The 19,569-nt window shown below is 53.4% G+C and overlaps 3 protein-coding genes across 5 annotated transcripts in view; 2 read left to right on the plus strand and 1 right to left on the minus strand.

The window, feature by feature from the left end:
* Positions 1-6,417, plus strand: part of NLRX1 (NLR family member X1) — a 16,614-nt gene extending 10,197 nt beyond the window's left edge. For both annotated transcript variants that reach the window (XM_011926943.1, XM_011926944.1), the window contains exons 7-10: positions 2,456-3,051; positions 3,613-3,699; positions 4,535-4,786; positions 5,535-6,417. In XM_011926943.1, the coding sequence (XP_011782333.1) occupies positions 2,456-3,051; positions 3,613-3,699; positions 4,535-4,786; positions 5,535-5,856 (1,257 nt within the window). In that variant the 3' untranslated portion in view covers positions 5,857-6,417. The remainder of the gene's footprint in view (positions 1-2,455; positions 3,052-3,612; positions 3,700-4,534; positions 4,787-5,534) is intronic.
* A 610-nt stretch (positions 6,418-7,027) lies between these two features.
* On the plus strand, positions 7,028-11,782 carry PDZD3 (PDZ domain containing 3). Of its 2 annotated transcripts, none has more exons than XM_011926945.1 (11): positions 7,028-7,074; positions 7,489-7,516; positions 7,656-7,729; positions 8,044-8,255; positions 8,840-9,029; positions 9,133-9,269; positions 9,509-9,713; positions 9,924-10,120; positions 10,209-10,436; positions 10,574-10,774; positions 11,033-11,782. In XM_011926945.1, the coding sequence occupies exons 1-11, from the start codon at positions 7,059-7,061 to the stop codon at positions 11,060-11,062; spliced, it is 1,518 nt and encodes a 505-aa protein (XP_011782335.1). In that variant the 5' UTR covers positions 7,028-7,058; the 3' UTR covers positions 11,063-11,782. The 2 variants fall into 2 exon arrangements, with proteins under 2 accessions (XP_011782335.1, XP_011782336.1); XM_011926946.1 differs by having other exon boundaries at positions 9,133-9,227.
* A 27-nt stretch (positions 11,783-11,809) lies between these two features.
* Positions 11,810-17,755, minus strand: CCDC153 (coiled-coil domain containing 153). The gene is made up of 7 exons (XM_011926947.1): positions 17,686-17,755; positions 17,307-17,382; positions 16,807-16,878; positions 15,635-15,754; positions 14,703-14,795; positions 12,274-12,404; positions 11,810-12,020 (listed from the first exon to the last, which is right to left on the minus strand). The coding sequence occupies exons 2-7, from the start codon at positions 17,368-17,370 to the stop codon at positions 11,892-11,894; spliced, it is 609 nt and encodes a 202-aa protein (XP_011782337.1). The 5' UTR covers positions 17,371-17,382; positions 17,686-17,755; the 3' UTR covers positions 11,810-11,891.
* Between the last annotated feature and the right edge of the window lie 1,814 nt (positions 17,756-19,569).

Raw genomic sequence — 19,569 nt, forward strand, 5'->3', positions numbered from 1 at the left:
AGCTACTTGGGAGGCTGAGGCAGGAGAATCTCTTGAGCCCAGGAAGTGGAGGTTGCAGTGAGCCGAGATCGCACCACTGTACTCCAGTCTAGGCGACAGAGCGATACTCTGTCTCAAAAAAAAAAATAAAGAAAGGAAAAGAAACAGGCTTGTGCAGCCCACCCCTTCTCACACTATCACCTCTGATAGGAGGTCACAGCTGCTGCTGAGGCCACCCCCGCCTTGAGGATGTGCCTGCTGGACCTGAGTTGCAACGAGAGGCTGCAGTCTCGCGAGGGGATTCAGAAAGCCCCCAGTTATTGAAAACCCACAAGAATTGTCAGCCCTGCACCTCCAAGCCCTCTTGGAGGGAGGGCTGCCCTGGCAGAGCACTGAGCCCATCTGTTTATTCACAGTCCTGTGGATTCAGCTTCACAGGGTGACATATTCTGTCACAGGTTAGTGTTGGAGAAGGGGCACTATCACCTCTATGAAAGGAACCTCACATGTAAACATGAAACATAGCCAGGTGCAGTGGTGCACACCTGTAGTCACAGCTCTCAGGAGGCCAAGGCAGGAGAATCGCTGGAGCCCAAGAGTTAAAGACTGCAGTGAGCTAGGATCACACCACTGCACTCCAGCCTGGGTGACATAGCAAGACCCTGTCTCTAAACAAATAAAAAATCAAAAAGTGAAAAAAAACCCAGACGTTAAAGGAGGTGCCACAAAACAATGTCATGGTTTGTTGCCAGAGGAATGACCCTTCTTCCCTTTCAGAACCATTGCAGGGATAGGGGAAGATATCACAAACCCCCAACATTTATTTCTTTGTCAGATATTTGAGTACCTGCTGTGGGCCAGGCAGTGTGTTAGAATCTGAGGAAACTACAGGCTTCTGCCCTTTCTGATCTAGTCGGAGCTCCTCTCCCAGAAGGAAACTGCTGCTTCCTGCACAGTTTCAGCACAAAAATATCAATGTAACCATATAAGGAAAAATTACGGCAAATGCCTGGAAAGGAGCCCCAGATGCCATGAAAGTGTGTAGTGGGGGAACTGGTTTGAGGGGTCAGGAGAGTCTCTTTGTGGAAGGGCATGTCATCTGACCCTTGTAGCATTAGCCAAGGGAAGAAGTGGGGGGGAAATGCCCCAGGAAGGGGCAGCACCCTGGAGGTTTTTTAAATTTTTCTCTTGAGACAGGGTCTTGCTCTGTTGCCCAGGCTGGAGTTCAGTGGTGTGATCTCAGCTCACTGCATCCCCGACCTCCAGTGCTCAAGGGACTACAGGCATATGCCACCATGCCTGGCTAATTTTTTTTTTATTAAAAAAATTTTTTTGCCGGATGCGGTGGCTCACGCCTATAATCCCAGCACTTTGGGAGGCCGAGGTGGGTAGATCATGAGGTCAGGAGGTCGAGACCATCCTGGCTAACGCGGTGAAACCCCGTCTCTACTAAAAATACAAAAAATTAGCTGGGCACGGTGGTGGGCGCCTGTAGTCCCAGCTGCTCAGGAGGCTGAGTTAGAATGGTGTGAACCCAGGAGGTGGAGCTTGCAGTGAACAGAGACTGCGCCTCTGCACTCCAGCCTGGGTGACAGAGCGAATCTCTGTCTCAAAAAAAAAAAATTTTTTTTTCAATAGAGATAGCGTCTCGCTACATTGGCCAGGCTGGTCTAGAACTCCGGGGCTCAAGTGATCCTCCTGCCTCGACCTCCCTAAGTGCTGGGATTACAGGCATGAGCCACTGCACCAGGCCTGTGGAGGCTTTGAAGGAGGAAAGACCTTGGTGCTGTTAAGATGAAAAAAGCCGAAAAGGCAGGAGCATAGTGAGTGGGGCCAAGAGGCTTGTGATGAAGGCATTGTAGTCGGCAGGGCCCAGATCACACAAGACCTTAAAGCAGTAGGAGCTGCATCAATCTTAGTTGCTGAGACAACAATGACGTTGAAGATGCTGATGTATTTGCGACACCTAGCCCGGTCCCAAACTAAGTGTGTAATACATGCTAATTCCTTCTCACCACCTCCTGGGTTTGAAAATGTATCAGGGTGTTTGGGAAAGAGAAAGAAGTTCCGAATGTCTGCAGCACATGAGACAGGTGTTGAGATATGACCCTGGGAAAGTCAAATTAGGGCCAAATTATTAAAAGTTTTGGGCCGGGTGCAGTGGCTTATGCCTATAATCCTAGCACTTTGGGGGCCTAGGCTAGGGAGCCCAGGAGTTCAAGACCAGCTTAGGTGACACAGCAAGACCCCATCTCTAGTTTTAAAAAACATTTCATATTCCAGGCTAAATGTTTGGAGTTTGCCACATAGGCAGTGGAAGGTGTCGCAGCAGGGGAGTAGCATGATCAGACAAATTATGCTAAGTTCATGGGGAGATCACAGGGCTGGAGCAGTCACGGGGGTGTACCTTAAGCTGAGCCTTGAAGGCTGAACAGGCACATGGAAGGCCAGTGACCCTCCCCTGCTTCTTTTTCAGGTGGTTCCACGCGTGTTTGGGCGCATAGTGGGTAAAAGCCGGGAGGCGGTGGCCCAGGCCATGGTGCTGGAGATGTTCCGAGAGGAGGACTATTACAATGATGATGTTCTGGACCAGATGGGCGCCAGTATCCTAGGCGTGGAGGGCCCCCGGCGCCACCCAGATGAGCCTCCTGAGGATGAAGTCTTCGAGCTCTTCCCCATATTCATGGGGGGGCTTCTCTCTGCCCACAACCGAGCTGTGCTAGCTCAGCTTGGCTGCCCCATCAAGAACCTGGATGCCCTGGAGAATGCCCAGGCCATCAAGAAGAAGCTGGGCAAGCTGGGCCGGCAGGTGCTGCCCCCGTCGGAGCTCCTTGACCACCTCTTCTTCCACTACGAGTTCCAGAACCAGCGCTTCTCTGCCGAGGTGCTCAGCTCCCTTCGTCAGCTCAACTTGGCAGGTGTGCGTATGACACCCGTCAAGTGCACAGTGGTGGCGTCTGTGCTGGGCAGCGGAAGGCATGCCCTGGATGAGGTGAATTTGGCCTCCTGCCAGCTAGACCCTGCTGGGCTGCGCACACTCATGCCTGTCTTCCTGCGTGCCCGGAAACTGGGGTGAGGACCTATCCTCATGCACAGGCATGAAGAGGGTTGGAGGTGAAGCAGTGGGAAGAGAAAGTGCCAGGGGAACCAGAGGTACTGACGAGTGACCAGATGAAGAAATCTAGTTTGGGCGGAGGAGACAGGAGCAGCAGAAGGGAGGAGCCAGCCGTGGTGACTCCTGCCTGTAATCCCACTGCTCTGGGAGGACAAGGCGGAAGCGTCACTTGAGCCTAGTAGTTTGAGACCATCCTGGGCAACATAGCAAGACCCTGTCTCTACAAAAGAATTTAAAAATTAGTCAGGTGTGGTGGCATGTGGCTATCGTCCTAGCTACTCAGGAGGCTGAGGTGGGAGGATTGCTTGAGCCCAGGTGTCTGAGGCTGCAGTGAGTTGTGATCATGCCACTGTGCTCCAACCTGGGTGACAGAGTGAGACCCTGTCTCTCAAAAAAGGGGAGGCAGGTATGGATTCCCAGAGGCAGGCTGATCAAAAAAGGTCATGGTAGATGGACAGACTGCTTGCTGAATTCCCTCCCTGGTCTCTCCCCTCCCCTCTGGCCACCTTCTGCTCCAGCTTGCAACTCAACAGCCTGGGCCCTGAGGCCTGCAAGGACCTCCGAGACCTGCTGCTACATGACCAGTGCCAAATTACCACACTGCGGTGAGTGACTGGGAGTGGGGCATCCTGGTGGCCAGCTAAGGTCAAGGGTGAGCTTCCTGCCTCCCGGCATACTTGGCACAGGCCCACCCAGGGGATAGTAAATGGAGGTGGGTCTAGGCCCTGACTGGTCCCCTCTACTTCCCCCAGGTCCACTGCAAGCGGCAGGGCAGCAGGAAAAGATGCCACCTGTAATGGGTGCTAAGAAACCTCTCATGTGGCTAAAATCAGCCTGGGGGAGGCAGGGAGAGAGGGTGGAATAACACCTAGGCCAGTTGCCTGGTAACAGTGCCACTGATCCCCTTCCAGGATTTTTCCTGCAGCTTCCTGAGGATGACCCTAATGCTGGGCACTCAGTAAACACCCCTGAAGTGTTGACTGATATGTGGGGAACCCGAGCACCTGGGTTCCGAGTTTCTGGTTGGTGTAAGGGGAGGCAAATGAGGAGAGAAAAAGGAAGAGCAGGGAGAAGGATACGGGAGTCAGAGGGAAGGGAGAAGCAGAGGCTGTGAAGGGGGTGAAAAAGGCAGAAGAAGGGAAACAGAAATGGTGAAGACGAAGGGAGTAGATAAGAAGGGAGTCGGGGGAAGAGGGAAGGAAAGGCCAGCTCCCCTACTCTCCCTCCTCTGCCAGGCACCACACCTCCTATTGCTCTACTCTTTCTCCTGGGCCTGCATTTCTATGTCCAGGCTCCTCTTGCCCCAAGCAGGGCCCTCTTTGGCCCACGTCCTGGCACCCAGCACAGCGCTGCTCCATCAAGGCTGCCAGCACCACCAGCAACCTTGCCTCCCCCTCCTCTCAATGGGCCCTCATAACCTTGGGTTGCACGTGGCCGTAGGCTGTCCAACAACCCGCTGATGGCGGCAGGTGTTGCCCTGCTGATGGAGGGGCTGGCAGGAAACACCTCAGTGACACACCTGTCCCTGCTGCACACCGGCCTTGGGGACGAAGGTCTGGAGCTGCTGGCTGCCCAACTGGATCGCAACCGGCAGCTGCAGGAGCTGAACGTGGCTTACAATGGTGCTGGTGACACAGCGGCTCTGGCCCTGGCCAGAGCTGCCCGGGAGCACCCTTCCCTGGAACTGCTGCAGTGAGTCCTGTCCCTGGTCCCATTGCCCCCAGCCCTTCAGACCACTTCTGCCTCTCGACTGTGCTCTTCCGATCCTAGGGAGTGCTTCTGGGCCTGGGCCGGTTGCCCATCCTCTATTCCTGGTTCCTGACTGATCCTTGTCAGCCTAGCTCTGAGTCAACCCACCCACTCTGTGACTGGCCCTTAAACTGCCCCAGTTCCCTACCACCATTTCTCCTAAAGGCCTACTGTCCCTGGTCCCACTGAATTCTAGTATCAGGATTGGGTGCGGTGGCTCATGTCTGTAATCCCAACACTTAGGGAGGCCGAGGCGGGCGCATCACCTGAGGTCAGAAGTTCAAGACCAGCCTGGTCAACATGGTGAAACTCTGTCTCTAGTAAACATACAAAAATTATCTGGGCGTGTTGGTGCGCACCTGTAATCCCAGCTGCTTGGGAGGCTGAGGCAGGAGAATCGCTTGAACCCGGGAGGTGGAGGTTGCGGTAAGCCGAGATCATGTCACTGCACTCCAACCTGGGTGACAGAGCGACACTCCCTCTCAAAAAAAAAAAAAGAGAGAATTTTAATATTAGTCCCTGCCTCCCACTGGCCAGCACCCTCCATCTCTGGCTCATTGCAGATACTTACCTGATTGCACTCTGCAGCCAGGAGATGAGATGTGAGGCCCCCTGACTTTCCATCTGTCTACCCTCGGGCCCTCCTTCTCAGAGCTCTACTGAATGGCATCGACTTTCTCTCTCCTGCCAGCCTCTACTTCAATGAGCTGAGCTCAGAGGGCCGCCAGGTCTTGCGAGACTTGGGGGGTGCTGCTGAAGGTGGTGCCCGGGTGGTGGTGTCACTGACAGAGGGGACGGCGGTGTCAGAATACTGGTCAGTGATTCTCAGTGAAGTCCAGCGGAACCTCAACAGCTGGGACCGGGCCCGGGTCCAGCGACACCTTGAGCTCCTACTGCGGGATCTGGAAGACAGCCGGGGTGCCACCCTTAATCCTTGGCGCAAGGCCCAGCTGCTGCGAGTGGAGGGCGAGGTGAGGGGCCTCCTAGAGCAGCTGGGAGGCTCTGGAAGCTGAGACACTGGTGGCAGGCACCTAAGTATGTGACCACTGGCCCTAAACCTCTTCCCTCTGTGGCCTCCTGGCTTGCACTGCTCCCCCTAGAAAGATTCCTTCAGGAATGGGCACAGCTGTGCCAGTTGCCCTCCTAGGGCATGTTCGACCAGGACCGAGTCTGGAATCTCCAAGTTAAAGATGGTGAATCGATGCTTCGGGCTTGGAGATGGAACATGCCTCCTCTCCATTCATCGAGAAGGACCAAAGCATGTGGCATTTGGATGGCCAGAGTGCCCTGAAGCACCACCACCAAACTTGCCTCCCCCTCCTCTCAAGGAGCCTCTGATTGTGCCACCAAGGGGCTCACATCTTATGTCTGCCATGCCAGGGGTGTTGCCATCCAGATGTGTTGGAAACTTCCCCTCATGACTTATGCTCACCTGTGGACGCTGAGGATGCCCTCGCATTGGTGCTTTCTCCTCATCCTCATGCCCCCTTTGCCACAGTGGTACGATGGCTTGGTGGCCCCCCGAGGCAGATGCACCTGACTTGCTGCTATTAAAAAGCTGTGTGCCTTCCACCGATTGTGACCTCTTCTTTATTGCCTGGTGCTTCCAGGAAGGGCACTCTTCTTGGTCTTTCTGGTTAAACTACCAACCATGATCTATTGCACGTGGTTCTTGGGCACTAGGTTCCGAGGCAGTGGAGGCCGGAGGGACCCATGAACAAGATACTGGCATGGGGTTTGGCCATGCTGGACTGTATTATTCCGATCTCACGCTGCTAATGAAGACATACCCAAGACATACCCAAGACTCGGCCTTTGGGAGGCCGAGGCGGGCAGATCACCTGAGGTTGGGAGTTTGAGACCAGCCTGACCAATATGGAGAAACCCCATCTCTATTAAAAATACAAAATTAGCAGGGTGTGGTGGCACATGTCTGTAATCCCAGCTACTGGGGAGGCTGAGGCAGGAGAATTGCTTGAACCTGGGAGGCAGAGGTTGTGATGAGCCAAGATTGTGCCATTGCACTCCAGCCTGGGCAACAAGAGCTAATCTCTGTCTCAAAAAAAAAAAAAAAAAGACTCTCACTCCTGTTAACCATTACCCCACTGCTTCCACAGCGTCTTCAAGGAGGCGGGACCTGGGAGGGGATGGGTGGGAGGGTCAGTGGCTGTGATGAACCTTGTCCCTACCCCAGCACTGGGTTGCTGATCCAGCTATGGAGAAAGCTGCAGGTAGGAGGCCAGGAGAAATCCTCTGCAGGGGACTTTGGGCCAGGCAGGGGGCCGACTTGGAGGCTGAAGCTTTGGGACCAGGGCACACTTGATTTTGGGGCTTGGAGCCCTGAGGCAGGTAAACAAGTCAGGAGAAAAGTAGTGAGTTGATATGTCTGTCTTCCTGGTCCACACCCTGTACTGATATACTCAGATTTATGTGCCAAGGACTTGGGGGGAGGGGAAGGGAGAGGACTGCACAGTATTCCTGTGTGTATGGCAGTGAGAAGAGAAGACCCTTTTGGAGCAGAATGGAGGGGGCATGCCCTGAGTTTGGGGGTTTCCCTGAGTCCTTTTAGTTTATGCCAATGGAAGAGGCACATCTGGGGAAAAGAATGTGACTCTCCTCCTCTCACCCACTTCTTTGCCCAGTAGATCTTCAGGACACAGCCTCATTAACTCTGTAAGTGCCATGAAGGTTGGGGCAAGGGGAAGAAAGAACCGGAGGCAGGGAAGCGCTTCACTGCCATTAGCACTTAAAGGAGATCCTGGGACCCAAGTCCAGCTGCCAGCTTGTACCTGCTTCCCCTGCCTCCTTGCAGGAAGTTTAAGTTTAACCCAAAGCTGGGCATTGATAATCCTGTTCTCTCACTGGCCGAAGACCACGACCCCTCTGGTAACTCCCTCACCCACTGGCAACCATTCGCTTTCCCTGGAGGCACCACAACTCCACACAGCCTCCCATCTCCTTGGTAACCACTCACTCGGTCTCCCTCTGATAACAGCCTTGGTTGGGAGCAGAGATAGGAGGGGCCAGGCGTCTTCTCCTGTCCCAGTCCCTCTGCCCACGAAGTGTTCACCCCACCACCCAACACCCAACCAGGCAGAAACTGCTTGTATCAGGACACAGGGTCTGCCAGGCACATGGCGAACCTGTACTTGGGCTGTGCCCTCTCCTCCCCCTTTTCTGCTGCCTACCTCACCCTCCAGATCTCTGGAGCCTGGAGCGGCCTCGCTTCTGCTTGCTGAGCAAAGAGAAAGGCAAGAGTTTTGGCTTCCACCTGCAGCAGGAGCTGGGCAAGGCTGGGCATGTGGTGTGCAGGGTGGACCCAGGCACCTCTGCCCAGCGCCAGGGTCTTCAGGAAGGAGACAGGATCCTGGCAGTGAACAACGATGTTGTGGAACATGAAGACTACGCGGTGGTAAGGCTGTGGTCCGGGAGAGCATGCTAGCACCTCAGAAAGAGAAGCGGGTTGCTCAGTCCCCTGGGCACTATGGCAGCAGGGCACAAGCCTCACTCCCCAACACCCCAGGATTTAGGAGTGCCCAAGTCAGAGGGATTGGGGAAGGCATCTAGAAAGCTGATTCCCACTGGGCGCAGTGGCTCATGCCTATAATCCCAGCACTTTGGGAGGCCGAGGCGGGTGGATCACCCAAGGTCAAGAGTTCAAGGCCAGCCTGGGCAACATGGCAAGACCTTGTCTCTACTGAAAATACAGCAATTAGCTGAGCGTGGTGGTGGCGCCCGTACTCACAGCTACTCGGGAGGTTGAGGCAGGAGAATCACTTGAACCTGGGAGGCGGAGGTTGCAGTGAGTCAAGATGGTGCCATTGCACTCCAGCCTGGGCAACAAGAGTGAAACTCCATCTCAAAAAAAAAAAAAAAAGAAAAGAAAAAAAAGCAAAAAAGCCTATTCCCATGGCAAAAAAATCTGGATTCCAGGGAGGTCCTGGGGGTTGGCAAGAGGGTCTAGACCAAACCCACGCCCACGTGCCCTCTGTCCAGGTGGTACGCCGCATCCGGGCCAGCGGTCCTCGGGTGTTGCTGACAGTCTTGGCACGGCATGCACATGACGTGGCCCGAGCTCAGCTGGGAGAAGATGCCCACCTCTGTCCCACCCTAGGCCCAGGGGTCCGGCCCCGGCTGTGCCACATAGTGAAAGATGAGGGTGGTTTTGGCTTCGGTGTCACCCATGGTGAGCCCAGAGGGTGCAAGGGGGCGGCAAGAATGAGGGATTTCAGTCCCTGTTCAGGGCAGGCAGGCAACAGACTGGAACTTGCTTTTTTTTTTTTTTCTAGGCAATCAGGGTCCTTTCTGGTTGGTGCTAAGTACTGGAGGAGCAGCTGAGCGGGCAGGGGTGCCCCCTGGGGCCCGACTGCTGGAAGTGAATGGGGTCAGTGTGGAGAAGTTCACTCACAACCAACTCACCAGGAAGGTGTGGCTGCCTGTCTCCCACTCTCCTCCCCCCGTCTGGGCCTGGGCCCCACCTCGGGAAGACGCCTCCTCCCCTATGCACCTAACCTCCTTATCTGGTCTCCTACCTTTATCACCATCCTGCCCCTCTACAGTTTGTGCCAGGCTCCACTTAGTGCCTGGGAGGAGGGGCTGTGGGGGGAGCATGCCTCCTCTCTCCCTGCCCAGGTGTTATACTGATGCCCTGCTGGGTCCCCACAGCTTTGGCAGAGTGGACAGCAGGTGACCTTGCTGGTGGCAGGGCCAGAGGTGGAGGAACAGTGCCGCCAGCTGGGATTGCCCCTGGCTGCACCCCTGGCAGAGGGCTGGGCACTGCCCACCAAGGCCCGCTGTCTGCACCTAGAGAAAGGGCCCCAGGGTTTTGGGTTCCTGCTCCGGGAGGAAAAGGGCCCTGACGGTCGCCCTGGTGAGTGGGAGCCCTGGGGGTGGTGGGGGAAGGTGGGCCTTGGGGTGGGCACACAAGTGTATATACACCTTTCAGTGCACAGAAGAGGTGTCCCTGACTGAGCTCTGGCCCTGGGTCGCCTCTTCCTGTTCACTCTGGGGTCAGTCCCCTGGTGTGCACACAGTGGCCTGGGAGAGCTGGAGAGGAGCAGTGAGGATGTGTGTGCCCCAGGACAGTTCCTGTGGGAGGTGGACCCGGGACTGCCAGCCAAGAAGGCTGGGATGCAGGCTGGGGACCGGCTGGTGGCTGTGGCTGGGGAGAGCGTGGAGGGGCTGGGCCATGAGGAGACAGTGTCCAGGATCCAGGCGCAGGGCTCCTGTGTCTCCCTCATTGTCGTCGACCCTGAGGCTGACCGCTTCTTCAGCATGGTGCGTGCTGAGGGGCAGGGGCTGGGGTTGGGGCAGGAGTGGAGCAGGGCTTGGGTCCAACAGATTTGCTCTACCTGCCACCTTCCAGGTTCGCCTGTCCCCACTCCTCTTCTTGGAGAACACAGAGGCTCCCGCCTCTCCCCAGGGCAGCAGCTCAGCCTCACTGGTTGAGACAGAGGTCCCTTCGCTTGAAGACACAGGCGTGCCTTCTGTCCCTCTGGGCTCCCGACAGTGCTTCCTGTACCCTGGGCCTGGTGGCGGCTATGGCTTCCGACTCAGCTGTGTGGCCAGTGGGCCTCACCTCTTCATCTCCCAGGTGACTGATGCCCCATGCATCTTGGATCCCTTCAATCCTTTGCTGCCTGATCAGTCTTCCTCTTCTTCCCTCCCAGAGCCTTAAGCCAGCAAACTTTCCCCTGGTGTCCCCTGTTCTGCATGCCCCCACACCACCAGGTGACTCCCGGAGGCTCAGCTGCCCGGTCTGGGCTGCAAGTGGGAGATGTGATTCTGGAAGTGAACGGGTATCCTGTTGCAGGAGAGAATGACCTGGAGCGGCTTCAGCAGCTGCCTGAGGCTGAGCCACCCCTCTGCCTGAAGCTAGCAGCCAGGTCTCTGCGGGGCTTGGAAGCCTGGATTCCCACTGGGGCTGCAGAGGTGAGGAAGAAGAAACGGATGGGACTGTGAGTAGTTACAGAAGGGCAGGGAGGAGTGAGAAAGAAGGGCAGAGTGGGCGAGGTACAAGGTGAAGCAGTGTGGGGTATACAGGTTGGGACTTCAGGTTGTGGTAGGTGGGGACAGAAGGACCCGTGAAATAAGCCCCATTCCTGGGCATTGCAGGGCAGGGGTGAGCAAGAAAAAGGAACTCTTCTGGGTGCCACCTGGAATGACCTTCTACCTCCTCTCTCTGCATAGGACTGGGCTCTGGCCTCGGATCTGCTGTAGAGCACCTCTGCTTGGTACAGACATACTCAGGGGCTACTGTGTCTTCACTCTTCAGCCCGAGGTGGTGGAGGCAGGATTGCTCTCTCTAAGCCAGACTGGAGGAACTCAGGCACCACCCATCACAGGCTGGCCCAGGTGCTCCCTCCCTTCCTGCAGGCCCACCTTCCAGCAGAGGGTGTGGTTGGAGGCCTCAGGCAGGTTCCTGAAGGAGTCTGAGGCTCCAGAGGATGTCATACGGGAGTTTGGAGAGCTGTATCCCAGGGATGAAGGTGTGGCTGTGGGTCTGGCTGGGATTGAAGCCATCTGGACCTTTTCTAGATATGACTCCAGGACCCTTGAGTATAATGCAAAAATTTGGAGACCAGCTATGCTATGCCTGCCCTCTATGGGTGCCTTAGCATTGCTGGAGAGTGGTGCTTGGTTACCGTTGCATTTGTTATAGAAGTGGCTGTTCCCCATAAATCTGACTGCCTGTGTTTGTGTTGGTGGGGGTAAGGGGCAGTGGTGTGAAGGGACCAAAAGGGCCTCAGACTTAAGGGTGGGATGCGGCTTCTGCAGGAGAGAAGGTGAGACCTGGTCAAATTTCTTTCCTATCACTGAGTCTCAGGGATAATGGGTCAACCCAGAACTGAGATGTCTGCATGAGAGCCACTCCTAAAAATAAACAAAACAAAAGAAAAAACAAAAAAGAAGAAAACTAAATAAAAATAAAAATAAAAAAGATCCACTCTCTGCCAAAAGGCCAGAGCCCACAGCTCTACTGAGTTCTACATCAAGACACTTTATTGCTGGCGCCTCTGAGAACACTAGAGACTAGGGGCTGGTGGCCTCAAAGATCCAGGGGGGTGAGTCCAAACTGGCATAGCTGCTCCTTGTGCTTCGCATGGAGTCCCAATGCCGTCCCATCCCACTGCGACTTGATGGCTCTCAGCTTGGCCAAGAGCCTGTCCAGACTGTCCTGCAGACATCAATATTTCAGCCCCCAGGAAGAGAGAGGGAAGGAGTGAGGGCTGCCCCAGGTTGGTTCGTAAGCTTTCCTTGCCCAGTAGACATGGTTTTATCCCCTCTCTGCCCGCAGGATAGAGCAGGGCTCCCTTGGAGATACTTCTTCTCCTTACCCCTGGGTTGTCAGTCATCACACTAGCTGGGGTTTGTGGGCATGGGGGAGTCCTGGGTACTGGGATGGCTGGGATCCAGGAGGTGGTGCTTACCTGTAAGATTTCCCCATACTTTGCCTCCATGTCTGCCATGTGGGTCCGAAGCTGAGACAGGGCCTGGTCCCGCTCTCTTAGAGCTTGTCCAGCCTCTTCCCGGGCAGCCGCAGCTTCCCTTTGGCATGCCTCTGGGGGCAGGCAGGATGAAAGACAGCAGGATGGTGACACTCTATCCTTGACCAGTCTCCAAAGGTATCTGGAAAGGAGACCTTGAATGGGCTCATTCCAGACTCCCCCAGCATCACCAACTTTCCTGCAGTCCCCGTAAAAGCTGAAGCTCCACTGAGGTATAGCAGAGAATGGTGGGCTTGAGACAGAAGGCTCCAAAGTCGGATTACTACCTAGGTGACCACAGACATGTCTCTTTCTGAGCCTCAGTGTCTTCATCTTTTTATTTATTTATTTATTTATTTATTTATTTATTTATTTATTTAGATGGAGTCTCACTCTGTTGCCAGGCTGGAGTGCAGTGGCATGATCTTGGCTCACTGCAACTACCACCTCCTGGGTTCAAGCAATTCTCCTGCCTCAGCCTCCTGAGTAGCTGGGACTACAGGCACATGCCACCACGCCCAGCTAATTTTTTAATTTTTAGTAGAGATGTTGGCCAGGATGATCCCTATCTCTTGACCTCGTGATCCGCCCCTCTTGGCCTCCCAAAGTGCTGGGATTACAGGCATGAGCCACCGCAGCTAGCTGGTGTCTTCATCTTTAAAGAGAGAATGACACATCTCTCAGGGGTATGCTGTGACCTTTAAACACGATAATGGATGACAAAGCACCTAGCTAGTATACAGGAAGTACTCAGTAAACATTGATTCATTGGCCGGGTGTCGTGGCTCACACCTGTAATCCTAGCACTATGGGAGGCCGGGGAGGGTGGATTACCTGAGGTCAGGAGTCCTGGCCAACATGGTGAAACTCCATCTCTACTAAAAATACAAAAATTAGCCAGGCATGGTGGCACACACCTGTAATCCCAGCTACTCGGGAGGCTGAGGCAGGAGAATTGCTTGAACCTGGGAGGCAGAGGTTGCTGTGAGCCGAGATTGAGCCATTGCACTCCAGCACGAGCAACTAGAACTAAACTGCGCCTCAAAAAAAAAAAACCCCAAAAAACAACAACAACAACAAAAACAAAAACAATTGAGTTATTGATTGACTTGGAATTTGAGGTAAAGCAAAGATTAGGAAAGGAACCCAGGGTCTGAATGGCAGATAAGCAGCTCCTGGCCATCTATAGCTAAACCAAAGGCTTTTTTTTTTTTTTTGGTTGGAGTCTTACTCTGTCACCCAGGCTGGAGCACAGTGGTGCGATCTCGGCTCACTGCAGCCTCCGCCTCCTGGATTCAAGTGATTCTTCTGACTCAGCCTCCCAAGTATCTGAGATTACAGGCACACGCCACCATGCCCGGCTAATTTTTGTAATTTTAGTAGAGATGGCATTTCACCATATTGGCCAGGCTGGTCTCTCGAACTCCTGGCCTCAAGCAGTCCTTTCGCCTTGGCCTCCCAAAGTGCTGGGATTACAGGGGTGAGCCACCGAGCCTGGCTGAAGGCATTTTTAAGGTATGAAAACTTTGAGACCAAAATTGTGCAAGAGCTCATGTGTCATGCTGAGATATTTCAACATTATTTTGTAAGCAGGAGGCAAGAGAAGAGAAGCAAAGGCTTCCTAGTTTTTAAAAATATTTTTGCTTATTGGGAGTGTTTATTCATTTATTTGGTGAACAGTTATTTAGGACCTACCGGGTGCTAGGTCTTGAAGATATAGAAGTAAATAAGTCAAACATTTTCCCTTAGTTTCGTTGTAGAAATCAGCTAAACTAAAAGGGAATATGTTTTGCTCACAAGAGACATGGCGGTGGTGGGGAGTTAGGTAGGGCTGGACTTGGAGAGGAGGAAATGTCGTGTGAGGCCTACCTCTTCTTTTTTATTTTTATTTATTTTTTTGAGACAGAGTCTTGCTCTGTCGCCCAGGCTGGAGTGCAATGGCGCGATCTCGGCGCACTGCAACCTCTGCCTCCCGGATTCAAGCGATTCTCCTGCCTCAGCCTCCCGAGTAGCTGGGATGACAGGTGTGCACCACCACATCCAGCTAATTTTTATATTTTTAGTAGGGACGGGGTTTCGCCATTTGGCCAGGCTGTTCTCGAACTCCTGACCTCAGGTGATCTGCCCACCTTGGCTGGGATTACAGGCCTGAGCCACTGCGCCTGGCACCTCATCTTTACTTACAACAGAGATTCTGGGCATCCCGAACTCTCTGCTCCAGTCCTCAGTGGTGGAGGTCAGTGAAAGTGGGGAAAGTGATCCCAGAGCCCGGGTGGCAGCTTTCTGGAGCAGAGACTTTGAAGTCTGCCCCTTCATGCTGGTCCTTGCTGCAGCTCTTGGAGACAAGGGGTTTGGGGGGTGGGGAAACCTACCTAGCTGCCCCTGAAGGCCCTTGACTTCTTCCTCCAGCTGCTTGCTGCAGGATTGCATATCCTCCTGCAGGGCATGGCACTGGCGACTCATCTCTGGGGTGGGGGCAGTGGGCCGCCAGCGACCCAGGTCGGAGATGGAGCGATGGAGAAAGGAAATGAAGTTGTGGGTGGGGAAGACTCTACTTGGTCTAGTGGAACAGGAGCACAAAGGCCTTCTTTGTTCTTCTTTTTTTTTTTTTTTAGACGGGGTCTCGCTCTGTCGCCCAGGCTGGAGTGCAGTGGTGCGATCTCGGCTCACTGCAAGCTCTGCCTCCCAGGTTCACCCCATTCTCCTGCCTCAGTCTCCCGAGTAGCTGGGACTACAGGCGCCCACCACCACACCTGGCTAATTTTTTGCATTTTTAGTAGAGACGGGGGTTTCACCGTGTTAGCCAGGATGGTCTCGATCTCCTGACCTCGTGATCCACCCGCCTCAGCCTCCCAAAGTGCTGGGATTACAGGCGTGAGCCACCACTCCTGGCCCATGGTCTTCTTGGTTCTTTTTGTGATTCTGAGAAGCTGGAGACCATGAAAACCTGAGGAAGGGAAAGGAAGCCCAACCCACCTCCCCCAGTCCAGCTTTGGATAGGGATGCTAGTCCTTCTCCCCTCCCATGGGATGGTTGAGGTGATGGCTATGACTGCATGTGTATCCTACACAGCATCAGGCACATGGCACCAGGCATCCTGGAAGGCCCCTGCCTGGGATCCCAGGGACCTACCTGCCTTTGATTCCTGCAGGATCCTGCCTGATTTGTACTGTTCGGGGAAGACCAAGACCAGGCCTGGCAGTCGGAAGCCCTCCTTGTTTCCCTTCCTTGCCATCATCTGACCCTGCTGGTTGTCTTCCTCCAGGCCCCTGTCTCCTTCCCACCTGCTCAACAGACCACACACCTGCATATATGGCCTTCCCTTCACTTCGGGACCCTTCCAGCTCAGCCTCCACCCTTTGCAGCCTCTGCTTCAGCTGGTCTTCGGAAGCCTTGGCTCGACGGGCTTCATCCCTCCATAGAGCTGTGAGCAGTCCCAGAGCCACAGTCAGGACTGGCTGGGGCCCAGTAAATCAGCCCCCATAAACTTGATGAATTTTGCCCATCTCTAGAAATCTGGTGGCGGGGCGTCCAGCCTCTTATTCTCTCTCTGGGTTTTGTTGTTTTTGTTTTTTATCCCTAGAGTCTCACAGGCTCCTCATTATTAAGAAGTAAAGACTCTCTCCATGTTTTGCCTGTACAAAATAGCTTTCCGGATAGCCCGGCATGGTGGCTCATGCCTGTAATCCCAATATTTTGGGAGGTTTAGGTGGGAGAATCGCTTTAGGCCAGGAGTTTGAGACCTGCCTGGGCAACAGAGTGAGACCTTGTCTCTATAAGAAAAATAAATAGGGCCAGGCGTAGTGGCTCATGCCTGTAATCCCAGAACTTTGGGAGGCCAAGGTGGGAGGATCATGAGGTCAAGAGTTCGAGACCAGCTTGGCCAACATGGTGAAAACCCGTCTCTAATAAGAATACAAAAATTAGCCGGGCGTGGTGGCTGTGTACCTGTAATCCCAGCTACTTGGGAGGCCGAGGCAGGGGAATCACTTGAGCCTGGGAGGCAGAGGTTGCAGTGAGCCGAGATCGCGCAACTGCACTCCAGCCTGGGCAACAGAGCACAAGATTCTGTCGTAAAAAAAAGATAGTAAAATAAAATAAAATAATAAAATAAAATTAAAAAAAAGAAAAATAAATAAATAAAGTAGCCAGGTAGGGTGGTGTGCACCAGCTACTCGTGAAGCTGAGGTGGGAAGATTGTTGGGGTCCAGGAGTTTGAGATTACAGTGAACTATGATCACACCACTGCAGTCCAGCCTGGGCAACAGAGCAAGATTCTGTCTAAAAAAAAAAAAAAGCTTCCTTTATCATCTCTCACTGCCCACCCCTCTCTCATTGTCTTTTTCCACTAGGGGATGGTTAGGGTTCAACTTAGCACCCCACTGTATCTCCAACTCTCCAATCTCCCAGGATACAGAAATGCCCCATTTCACTTGCCCTGTTGCCCACCCCCATGCCAGCTTCTACCCTCCTTACCCAAGTGGTCTCGGAGCAGCTCCTTCTCCAGCACCACCAGCCTGTGCCTGGACTCAGCCTCCACATCTGCACCTCTCGTGGCAAGTGGCAGAGCCTCAGCTCTTCATGATCTCAGGATTCTTCACTCTCCTTGCGTCCTCACCCACACCCTGCACTTTTGCCACAGGAGACCTGAGGACCACTAAATGAGGGATCCATGGTGGCAGAGTCTACTGAAGTCAGCACTGTGTCCTTACCGACCAGCACATAACAGATATGCAAAATACACATGACAAATATATTAGGCAGGCACAGAGCTAGATGGTGTTTAAAGGAGAGCATGAGTGACAATTTCCCCACTTCCTCAGCTCCCTGCATCTGACTTCAAGGACATGAAAGAGGAAGGTCAAGAGAGTTCCATCCTGTCATGCAGAAGGCTGGATTCTCTCTGGAGGAGTGCTGCATGGTCTTCATGCCAGAACATGGAGAAGCAGGGGGCACCTCCACCCACCATGACTCACCCCAGTTCTTTTTCTTCTTCTGCGCCCCAGATTTCTTCCCCTTTTCTTTGTTTTTAGGTGGCATCTCCTTGCTGTCCTGGGAGAAGGAGGGGCCCTTATGTTTAGGTCTGGACACAGGGATGCTTTCCTGACTGAATCAGGAGTCTCAGGGGAGTCTCCTGGTTCTACTCCAAATTTGTCTCTCATACTCTTCAGAAAAGTCAGTTCACAGTCTCTTTGGAACCTCAGGCAGGGTTGGGGTCAATGGGGAGGATGAAGTTTTTTCTCTCAACCAGGCTGACTGTACAGAAGTCACTCCTCGCAACTCTCTTTTAGATAAACTAAATCCCTGTACCTGCTCCCCTCCCTCTTCCCATCATCCTCAACCCCCTCTTCCTACCTGTAGGATCCTCTCCTGCCAGTGTTGGGGCTCCCTGTGGAGTGACCCACCCGTGGGGAGTGGCAGAGAGAAGGCCCAACTAGCGAGGAGCCTGAGGCGGGGCCTGGGTCCTGGGGGCCAATCCTTGGTGGCAAATTTCTCTTGAGGGCAGGACTGAGGGCTGGAAGGTTGGGTTTCGGGAGGCTGTATGTTGTCCAGGCAACTGGGAAACATGGAGTTCGTAGGAAGGTGGAATGGGCTAAATCAGCTCACAAAGCGTAAAATATCAAGGTCTCAAAGGGTCAGTTCTTTCCTTATCCCAAAATCCTAAGTATAGTTTGAGAAGAAAGGGCTTTGGAGGCCAATTAGTTATGATTCATTGCCATGTAGACATGGCCTGCAATTTGGAGACTTTCAAATTCAGATGTACACATCTGAGATAATATGTTGTGCTGATACAGAGGAAAAGGACTGACAGTAGCCATGTTGGACAATTGACATCCCGAGGTCCCATCAGCAAAATGACATTAGTAGGTTTAAAACTGAAGATCTAAGCTGGGGGCGGTGGCTCATGCCTATAATCCCAACATTTTCAGAAGCTGAGGCAGGAGGATTACTTGAGGCCAGGAGTTCAAGACCAGCCTGGACAACACAGTGAGACCTCATTTCTACAAAAAATTAAAAAATTAGCCTGGCATGGTGGTGCACACCTGTTAGTCTCAGCTACTTGAGAGGCTGAAGCAGGAGAACCACTTGAGCCTGGGAGGTTGAGGTAGCAGTGAGCTATGATTGCACCACTGCACTCCAGCCTGGATGACAGAGGGAGGCCCTGTCTCAAACAAACAAACAAACAAACAAACAAAACCCCCAAACCACTGAAGATCCTCTTCGGTACACTGTGGAATGAGGGTAATAAGTGCAGGAATAGGTAGTTGAGGGCGTTTCCCACTTCAGAGAAATGAGACACAAAGGAACAGCGGACCCATGGACTCCAGGGTACTGACCTAGAGGGATGCAAGTGTGCAGGAAAGTGCTCAGGTTAGAGACAAGACATTTGAGCTTGAGTCCCACCTGTGGATATGTAAACTGAGGCAAGCCATCTGACTTTGCTCAGCATCAGTTTCCTGATCTTTAAATGTTTGATTTTGTAGCTCTTGAAAAGCCTGTGTTTTAGCTGGGTGTTTACATGGCTATCTTCTCTCCTAGTGACTTAATCTATTGCTACATTTCCCCATTCCCTTGTGTGGTTGATTTTCAGACAGGTGTTGAGACATTGCTTTGTGAGGCTCCCTGCAGCATAGAGTTGGTTGGGGCTCCCTCTAGTGGACCTGCTTGACCTTCTCCTGAGTTTTCTACATTGTTGCTTTTAAATTATTTACTGGGCAATATTGGGGGTGACTTCCTTTGGGGATACTTCTTAGTGTCCTGCTGGAGCCAGGAGTGGCTGGAAGAATTAATGTGGGGGAGAGAGTATGACGGGTGGCCCTCCCTTGTCAGGCAGCCCTCACTCTCCCTGCGGCTCTGTGCTATCCTGAGGCTTGCCATCTATCTGCCACTTGGATCTCTGGGCACAATACTGGTTAGAGTGAAAACAGCAGAAACTTCAGGGCTTTTCTCCTTTTGGATTAGGGGACCTGCAGACTGTTTTGAGATGGAGTCTCGCTCTGTTGCCCAGCCTGGAGTGCAGTGGCACGATCTCGGCTCACTGCAAGCTCCACCTCCCAGGTTCATGCTGGGACTGCAGGCATCCACCACTGCGCCCCACTAATTTTTTGTATTTTTAGTAGAGATGGGGTTTTACCGTGTTAGCCAGGATGGACTCGATCTCCTGGCCTCGTGATCCACCCGCCTCGGCCTCCCAAAGTGCTGGGATTACAGGCATGAGCCACCACGCCCGGCAGTTTT

This window comes from Colobus angolensis, unplaced genomic scaffold (assembly GCF_000951035.1).
Source record: "Colobus angolensis palliatus isolate OR3802 unplaced genomic scaffold, Cang.pa_1.0 Scaffold7, whole genome shotgun sequence".
Classification (NCBI taxonomy): domain Eukaryota; kingdom Metazoa; phylum Chordata; class Mammalia; order Primates; family Cercopithecidae; genus Colobus; species Colobus angolensis.

Excerpts from the sequence above, each read along its gene's own strand:
- PDZD3 (XM_011926945.1), top strand. Across the intron at positions 7,517-7,655 it reads GACACAGCCTCATTAACTCT|GAAGTTTAAGTTTAACCCAA; the intron begins GTAAGTGCCATG and ends GCCTCCTTGCAG. Across the intron at positions 9,714-9,923 it reads GGGCCCTGACGGTCGCCCTG|GACAGTTCCTGTGGGAGGTG; the intron begins GTGAGTGGGAGC and ends TGTGTGCCCCAG.
- CCDC153 (XM_011926947.1), bottom strand. The coding sequence starts at position 17,370 with ATGCCACCTAAAAACAAAGAAAAGGGGAAGAAATCTGGGGCGCAGAAG. Across the intron at positions 16,879-17,306 it reads GAAGAAGAAAAAGAACTGGG|GTGCAGATGTGGAGGCTGAG; the intron begins GTGAGTCATGGT and ends TTGCCACGAGAG. Across the intron at positions 14,796-15,634 it reads AGGGAAGGCCATATATGCAG|AGATGAGTCGCCAGTGCCAT; the intron begins GTGTGTGGTCTG and ends CCCCCACCCCAG.